The sequence below is a fragment of the Neopelma chrysocephalum genome, unplaced genomic scaffold (genome assembly GCF_003984885.1).
Source record: "Neopelma chrysocephalum unplaced genomic scaffold, ASM398488v2 Primary Assembly neopelma1_96545, whole genome shotgun sequence".
Classification (NCBI taxonomy): Eukaryota; Metazoa; Chordata; class Aves; order Passeriformes; family Pipridae; genus Neopelma; species Neopelma chrysocephalum.
In genome coordinates this window covers 262484-271638 of record NW_020925190.1, presented here as the reverse complement: position 1 = coordinate 271638, position 9155 = coordinate 262484, and the positions used below count along the sequence as shown (strand labels likewise).

At 37.2% G+C, this 9155-nt stretch overlaps 2 protein-coding genes across 9 annotated transcripts in view; one reads left to right on the top strand and one right to left on the bottom strand.

Annotated features, from left to right (window-relative positions):
- ATG10 (autophagy related 10) overlaps nucleotides 1-9155 on the top strand; it is a 528134-nt gene that overhangs the window by 291308 nt on the left and 227671 nt on the right. The window lies entirely within an intron of this gene.
- Nucleotides 1-9155, bottom strand: part of SSBP2 (single stranded DNA binding protein 2) — a 135547-nt gene that overhangs the window by 12888 nt on the left and 113504 nt on the right. For all 5 annotated transcript variants that reach the window (XR_003538412.1, XM_027708816.1, XM_027708817.1 and 2 more), the window contains 5 exons: nucleotides 7845-7899; nucleotides 6343-6413; nucleotides 5182-5260; nucleotides 3951-3979; nucleotides 1212-1310 (listed from right to left, as the gene is read on the bottom strand). Coding sequence is in view for 4 of the 5 variants with exons in the window: in XM_027708816.1 (XP_027564617.1) it covers nucleotides 1212-1310; nucleotides 3951-3979; nucleotides 5182-5260; nucleotides 6343-6413; nucleotides 7845-7899 (333 nt within the window). In the remaining variant the exon portion in view is untranslated. The remainder of the gene's footprint in view (nucleotides 1-1211; nucleotides 1311-3950; nucleotides 3980-5181; nucleotides 5261-6342; nucleotides 6414-7844; nucleotides 7900-9155) is intronic.

Here is a 9155-nt window from a genome sequence, read left to right as displayed (position 1 = left end):
AGCACCTTTCCCCACCCCAACCAAAACTCCTAGTGAACTGAACAGACAATCTGCCTGAGAAAGGACTTTATGATAATGCCTTTTCTGAGTAGCCAGGTGGCAAAATATGAATCAGAAAGAAGGCAGTTCCCAAGGACAACAGTGTGACCTGTGTTGGAGAGGAACTGGTACCTGGAGCAGACCAGAATGTACCTGGGATGTGTAACAGAAGCCTTGTAGGCACACGACTCAATAAAACCCTGAGAAAAGTAGGTCCCTGGTTCCTCCAGGCAGGAAAACAGCATCCAGGAGCACCTAGAATCCAGTAAGTGTCTGAAAACACTGATTTTCTCTGGAATACAACTGATGTCCTCTTCTTCCCATGACCCATGTTTTGGTGACCTGGCCTGCATGCCCTCAGCCAAACTGAGAGTCAGGGGTTGCCATGAATGGGGATCACGTTTAAATGGAGGCTCTGTGGTTTTGGCAGACACTGAAACATTGGTCTTTTTGGGTTGTACAAGACAATTTTCTCTAACACTCCACACAACCTGAGTGTGTGCCCACCAACAGCTAACATGCCGAAACTCTTCCTTTCCACTAGTGAAAGAAGAAAACCCCCAAAAAACCCTCAAAATCTGATTCACATGAAATTTGCCATGGAGTTCAACTGCGTTGAAATCTAACAAAACTGTTTACTCGCCGTAATTCCTGAGCTGCAGGCCACCACTTAGTAGTTAATGAAGTTACACTCCTATTTAGAGACCTAAACATGGATTTAGAAACCCAACTTCAGGCACATGAGCATGGAAATACCACAGTCTTGCTCTGTAGCGTATTTTACACCACATTTTGCTACCTCATGCATTATTCATTAAAAAAAAAAAGGCATAATTTGCCCTGGAATGAACGCTAGAGGGAACCTTTGCCTTTTATGGCTCTAATAGCACATGGTATATTTGCAACACGGAATCTACTGATGCTCTAATCACATACTTCAGTGTAAACCCTGCTCTTTCACTGACAACTGACCTCTTAACCCAGAAAAATCGTTTCTGCAGTAAACCTACACCTCCCAACTTTTGTTTTTTATTCAAATTTAGAAGCTATTAAAAAACATGCACTACAAGCACACTACAAAACTTGTAGTTTTTCTTTTTTTAAAACAAAAAGTCAGAAATAAAGGTTCACAAAGTAAAACAAGCCACCAACCAATGTAATGAAATACTTACACTCTCACTCTGGAAAGGGTTTAGGAAGTTTCCACCCATCTCACTGTCATCTCTGGGAGTGCCAGGCTGGTTGCTCATGCTCATATTACTGGGAGAGTTCTGTTAAATAAGAATAAGTGTTGAAGATTCCAGTTCACTTCTCAGCCTCACCATGTGTGCCAAACGCATGTTTCACTCAGCACTGTGGTGCACTCAGGTGCACTGTGCAATGCAATGGGGTTTTCAAGGAAGAAAAATCAGCCCCTGTGGGGTTCTGCATGATTCACTCACTAATTTTAGCCTGTAAAGTAATGTTTTCTTCCCTGAAGCAAGGATTGTTTACCTGTAACTCTTGTTTTCAGGTCATAGCCAGCATCCGCTTCTGCTGAAGTCAGGAAAATCTATAGAAGGTTGCAGCAGGTGCATGAGAAAGTTCTGCCACCACATTAAATCATGTGGTTAAATGCAGCCATCTCTGTGAGTGTGTGCCTTGCATATGCGAATTATGAAACAGGTACTTAGAGGAAGACATAGGATGGATCTGGTCTGCACAGACCTCTTCAAGGGCCTGTCCCTGGACTCTTTGCTCACTGTGGTCATAATTTACTGAAATAGTAACAACCTAAAACCTCCTGAAAATAATTTTTTTTTCCTTACAGAAGTGCACAACTACCTCTCCAACCTTCAGGAAGAGAATGGGTGAAACAAGGTAATTGTCAGAGAAATTATTCTGAGTCAACAGCTCACATTTTGCACACACCACAATTAGTCAGGTGCCTTTACAAAGCTGATTTGCAGTTCCCTACCATGCCTGGGGCACAGACAATTCCCTTTCCATCCCTATTAAAGACAGGGATGCTTAGAAGACTCGTGATGGAAAAAAAGAAGTTGGAGAAAGGGAGGAGTGAAGTAATGAACTTCATGATCAAGTGCTTACATATATTATAGTTCTTCCCTTGGCTTTTTTTTTAACCTAGAAAAACTTGGATGCAATATCAATATAAATACAAAATTAATTACATAGGTGACAATTAAAAGCCTAATGAGTTTATTAACATAAGACAGTTAAGTCTGCTATACAGTGAAGCCAGTATATAGGAAATATGATCAAGTATATAGGAAATACAGATCAAAACCATTGATATCTACTGCTTTAGCTCAACCACAGTTATTGTACCTTAGGTAGGAATTAATTCAGGGAAGCCCTGTTGCCTGTGTGATGCAGGAGGTCATACTACACAACCATGTCAGTCCCTCTGGCCTTACAATCCATGAATATAAAGTTTTAAACCCACTAAGGCCTTGTCACATTTATTTTAATAATGCTCCCGCACTTCTGCTCATTCCTGGGAGATTTGCCCCTATTTTATCTTGCTCTGTGTGGCACTAAGCTTTGAAATTCTGCCACTACTAGAGCACACCAGCCCCAAAGGGTCAAATTCCTGACAAAATCCCTTTTATAGTGACTCCAGGCTGCTTTTATGGCCAGTTGGGGTCCAGCACTGGAGCACGAACTGGGCTCTTCCAAGTGAAGTGTGTCCTTGATGCCTTCACAAATTCCATGGGCATTGCAATAAACACTGGTTATTGATGTTTATTTAATATGCATCATTTCAGTTAATTTATTCCCATCCTCCCCAATCTACTTCATAAAAACTTTATGCTCTGGCATTCAGCCAGTTAAATCAAAATCTTCTGTAGAAAACTCTGGATTCTGTGAGCTGTACTGATACTGACTGAATTCATTTTCTATGGACAACTCTCTACACCTGAAATTAGCAGCATTTTTATTTCAGTTATTTGAAGACAGAGCAAATGTGATTCCTGTGAGTTATTCATTAAGGTTAACACGTTATAAGACTTACAGGTAAATTTTTGTACCCAAATTTTCAGAGCTCCTGCCACTTGTACTAGCACGTACTTAATGCCTCTGAGTTGAATACTGGATTTAAAAATTATCCCATGGAAAATAAAATGCTTGGGCTTTTTTTTTTTTTTCTTAAAAAATGTTTCAGTTTGCAATAAAATACTGAAGAAAAACCACAGACATTAATTAAAAAGGTGCTGTATGGTGATTATATCACTGGAGGATTTTACTGAACCCATCACTGCACGGCCCAGCACAGCACAACTGGGGCAACATGGTCATTTTCATCCATCACTTAACTTTCTGCCGAGCCTGAAGATGTTACAAAATATAAGAATATAGGGTCCTTGTTATTTATGACACTTTACCAAACAAGTTAATTAATTCCCAAGTTAATGATGATCACGTATGTAGCAGTTCTATTTTTACAGAAGTGACGCACACAATCACAGCATTATTTTTGTAGATGGAAAACCCCTGCAGGTTAAACTCACATCCATTTCCAACTAATGGTCGTGGTAGCAAAATAGGGCTTCTCCTGAAACTGCTTCTAAATCCAGCTTTTTGGAACTAAACCTAATGATTAGGATATTTAACCTAATGATTAGGATATTAACACTACCTTACAGAGGTGGCAAAAGCAATCCTGCAATATCCTAAAGACATTGTCCCAAATTTACAGTTAACTGGAGTTGATTATCAGAACTGTTTCCATTTATCTTCATAGTATTGAAAACTACAGTGATAAATCAGATTACGGACTGGGTACAATCATACATAATATAGATATAATAAAATAAAGATGCATAACAAAGAGCTTCATAACAGAGACAAGGGAAAATAGTTTAGAGTGGAACATTCTAAAAATTCTAAATATTTGATCAGATACTCACTTTGGAAATACTGTCCATGTCTCCTGAGCCTTAAAGTAAAACAGACAATTAATCAGTTTTGAACTGAAGTTAATCCTGTACTATTTTTCATAGAAAATATATAGTGTATCAGAAATATTTTAAACCATAATCAACTTAGGAAAAGTTTATAGTCAGTATAATCAATTCAATCAATTAATTTGAGGTTACATCAACTTTTGCTGCATTACACATACTGATGACAGTATCTCTTAGAAGAAACCAGATGATCCTGAAAACTAGAGTAACAGAAACCAAATGAAATGAAATATAATCAGTATGAGACTATTAATTTTTTCACATGCTGTAGTTCTCAGGTAAAGCCAAGAATAAAGGAAATGCAACCTTAGGATGGATGTAGCAAGAAAAGCTTATTTTAGCAGCAAAAGACACCTATTTTCAGGAAAGACAAATTCTGGAAGAGTACTGAATGCAAAACTAGAAGAGCATCCCAGGAAAACAATCAAAAAATGGAGCTGTGGGAGAAGACTGAAATAGTTCACTATTTGATACAGACATGCAAATCAAGGCTGAAAAGGAATATGATTTCTCCTCTCTATAAAAACACCATATACATAGATGTTATCAAGAGTTATTTTCTCACAGTCCAAAGGATAATTTTTGGTGGAAATAGGGAAAATATTTCTTTCTCATCACCAAGAGCTGTGAACAGATATCCAACAGAAGGGTTGTGGTCAAAAAGGCTGGAGAGGTCCAAGAAAATAATTAAGCGTATAGCAGGTACATGTAAAAATCCTCCCACAACTGTTTCAATTTAATTTTTCATTTTAGCTAAGAAATCAGGCTGTAGAAAGTGACAGAAAGAAGGTGTGGCTGCCTTTTACACAGGTTTTCATTGATCTGAATGCAATGTGCATCAATATTAATTAAACCAAGAATCCATTTTAGTATTGAAATAGGTAAATAGAGGCTGCAAAGTAATCTAAAATTTCACAGACATTCTTTCTTTAAAAAAAATGTAATTTTATTAGCAATAGGTGTGTACTGCTGAATTTTAATTGTTCCGAAAAAGTATAGTGCTAAGGGAGGTGATGGCTTTTTTTTCTCGTCTTTAAATTTCTCCCTTTGTTTCAGCTTTTCCAGTTTTCAGGAGATTTTTACACACTTTCATCCACAGAACTCCAAGAACCAGCCACAGAAAATAGCACTGCCATTGACAATTCACCACGTTGTCAATAGTTACTGTCATTACCTAATGATCCATTCATATGATGTGAATCCATTCCACCCAGTCCACTCATCGGCCCATCTGACCCTGGTCCCAGGGGAAACTACAAAAGGAGTAGACATTAAAAACTGTAGAAATACTTTTTTGTCGGGATACAGAAATTATGTGAACAATTTCTATTGCATTTCTGAGACCTTTGCCTTGGCATGGCTGGGTGCAGATAGTAAAGAAATACTGCGCCACTAATATGGCTGCAGCTCTTGTGCCAAGGTGAAGGAGGAGTTCTTTTGGCAGGCAAACAAGTTTTATGGACACCTGCTGTAGTCCAATTAGTATTGTACAGCGCAGTGTGTTTTCCTTATGTATCCAATGTAGCCTGGAGAAGAATCACATGTCTGTGTGTCATAAGCAGTATATAAGCTGTCTTTTCTCTAATAAAGCTGACATTTTGCTGACCATAATGGCCTGTGAGCATTTGTCCATGCCCCTCCGCCGATATTTTTTAGACAACCTAATAAAGAGAAAATATTCCTCAAAAGGAATAATAAAAACAGTAAAGGAAAAATTCACAGTCCCAGCTCTGAATGAGAAGGGACTCTCAAGTTCCATTCAGACCTTTAAGAGAAGGTCTTCCACGTGACGACAGAAAACTATCATTGCTTTTGGTCACTTTAATGATTTTTGGAGACTGTCACCTCTGTAGGCTGGTCTATAACTTACGAATAATTTATTATTTACTTAAACACTATATGTATGACTTTCCAACCTGCTGGTGCTGACCCAGCCCTACTCCCATTGAAGTTACAGGGAACTTTATTACTCCCTTAAATTATTAGTTTAAGTAATTAATTACCAGCTTTCAAACCCTGACTGCTCCACATTACCTCTGCAACTTGAGCAGTTTCTGTCTAATTTCATATATTAACCTTAAATTTACCTCTTCACAAAATTAAAGACATTAACATTATGGCAAAAACAATCTACAATTTACTGCATAATGATTTATCAGTATTTATAGAAAATTATTTTTAAGTTCCACTGGTGATTTTTTCCCAAAGGCCCACAACTGAAGGCCACCCATAAGAATGGAAAACTTAGCAATAATGACACCTGATGGAAATGCAATATTTGGATACACAAAAGGCTGCATAATTCAAAGAAACATACAGCTAAATTAATATTTACATTAGGTCTGTTGGGTCCAGGAGGTACAGCATTCATTAAAGTGTACATGTTGTCTCCAGAGTTGGTTGAATCTGTAATGAGATATTATTTTAAGCACTAATATACACTTTTCAATAAAACTACTCACCTAATACATATCCTGTCATTTCTACGCCTGGATCCCCGATACACAGTGGCAAGATAATGGAAGATTTTATTCCCTTTCTACCCATTCCTGCCACACAACAGAGCTATGAAAAGAAAAAATTGCCATGGTCCCTCAGTAGCTACCCTCTGGTCTCTAGTTTTTATGCATGACTGTTAAAAAGTTTATAAATAACCAAGTATCTGTAACTATTTAATTCCATATTGCTGTTTCCTGGAGTCCTAAATTACTTCACTCATCTTCAATATTCTCTATAAAACAGGAGTTTGTTTCTTATCAATGCTTCCTGCAATTTGTTTTCCATCTGTAAGAAAAGATAAAACAACTTTTCCTTACACAGACTGTGAGTTAGTGAAAGTTTTTTACTCTCATGCCTGTCAGTCTATTTGATTTTGGGTATATCCAGCTCCTCAGTGGGACACTGTGCAACAATCCTCACTCTTGAGGGAGGCTTTGTCTGATGGATCTTTATGGTATACCATGGTGCAATGCTTCAACCCCCCCCTCCAAAATGTTGAAAATCTAAGGAAAGTCTAAATGCATCCCTAAAGGTACAGCATGATTTAACAGAAAATACTGGCAACCTTGGAGCAATTTTTTTCTGCAGAGAGAATAAAGAGAGCTCAGCACTCTGTACCCAGACCCTGCACAAGGCCATTCCACATCCAGTGCATTTCTGTGTACACAGGGAAGTTAAATCAAGGCTTTTGTCTACAGCTTCATCTTCCCCAAATGACTCTCTAAGCATTAATTAAAATAAATAATTGAGTTATATACAGAGCACTATAAATCACTAGAACATTCAAACATGCTGTCCAAGGAAAAGGGGGAAACAAAAGGCGTTCAGCCTAAAGTAAAATCAGCATTTTAAGTTATTATTCAATGAGGTAGGCAAAAAGTTCTTTATTCAAGATACATCCCTGGCTCTGCCCATGTCCTGCTAGCTCATGAAAAATACACATGGGATGGTTAGACTGTGGGAATCCTTGAATTGTTTGTCTCAGGGGAGAGTAAATACTTTGGCAAAATTTGTGGGTGGCCAATTCCTAAGCGTTTTCACACTTTGGAAAATAGAACTTTCAAAACATCTTTACCCTAGGTTGCTTTTTTTAAAAAAAACAAAATTATGTGGAATTGTATTTAATGAAAATAATATTATGGTGTGGTAAGTTTTTATGGCCAGTTAGGAAAGTTCCCTGCCCTTCAGTGCTGCAGACGACAGCAAGTAGGGGAAGAAAAACCTGATGCAGAAAATATAAATCAAATAATTTATTATCTGACACTTTATTAAAAAATATAATTTGTGTGCTTCCTAAAATCTGTTATGACTTTATAATTTCCAAGTACATTTCAGTACCTGCAGGACTAGGCATGATGGGTGTTCCTGGTGGCCCTCCACCTCCTGGAGGACCCTGGAGACAGGAAAAAATGTCAGTTAGCATGAAATGAAAGATTAAAAAAAATCCTCAAACATAAAAAACAGCGAGGAACACCTGTTTTTTTAAAGTTTCGGGTACTTCCGGGTCACAAATCTGTTCAGGACTAAGCACACAAACCACTCTGGCTGTTAAACAGGAGTTTTAGGGTTCTTACAGAATTTCTCTAGGAATTTTATTCTAAGAATCCTAATCATTTAGTAAGAACAGAACCATAATGTTTTGTTTCCTATGTTTGCAGAGCCACTAATATCTTTAAGTAACGTGAAAAACTACCAACTTCCACTGTGGTAAAAATGTCTGTGTCAATAAAAGTTACATATTAACTTTCCATAATAAAAACCAGTCAGATTGCTAGTAATACATTATTTTTCCACTGCCATGTGACTATTACTTTATATCTTTTGTTATAATTCAAAACAGTAGACATACTATTTCAGACAGGAATATTTTTTTTTCAGTGGCAGCAAATAAAAGGGTTTGGTTGTTCCTGTCTGCTTACAGGGTATCTATCCATATACTTTTTATCCATAAGCTTTTATCCATATAAACATAACCATATTTTATCCATATCTAGGCATGAAAGGCTATCCATGTACTTTTTATCCATATACCTGTGCACTAAGTCTCACTAACTTGATTTTTAATGTCTTTCTATGTATTTTTCAACATCACATAAAGAGATGTAGAAACCACTAACTGACCATTTATCAGAAAAGTTACTTGTCTTCATTAACTTTTGCCTCTAATTGTAAATTTGCATTTACTTTCATTGTTTGTTTATTTTCTTCTCTTACAAACCCTTCTGGTATCAACTATTTTCATGTTGAGAATATATTTATATTTATGTATTTTCTATATTTGTGCATTTATATATGTTATATATACTTATATATTTCTAGAAGTGCTTATATATTAATATATTATACATAGAGAAGTTCTCAGTGTGTAGTTCCAGATGACAAATCCTTTGACAAAAAGCCTTCTTTTAGGAGCTCTCTGGCCTTCCCTCATCCCCGAACACTTGCTTTCCATGAAGCCAAATATTCCCAAAATACCTTTAAGATCTCCAACAATAACTGGTCACTAATGCTGAGAGCAAACCCACAAACCTCTTCCACACAGAAAGAAATGTGTGAAGTTCTGAGTTAAAGGAACTGGTTTGGAGATCAGCAGGTTTGGGCTGTTTCTTCTAAACATGTGGCAAAAGGAGGACCACAGTTATGGACACT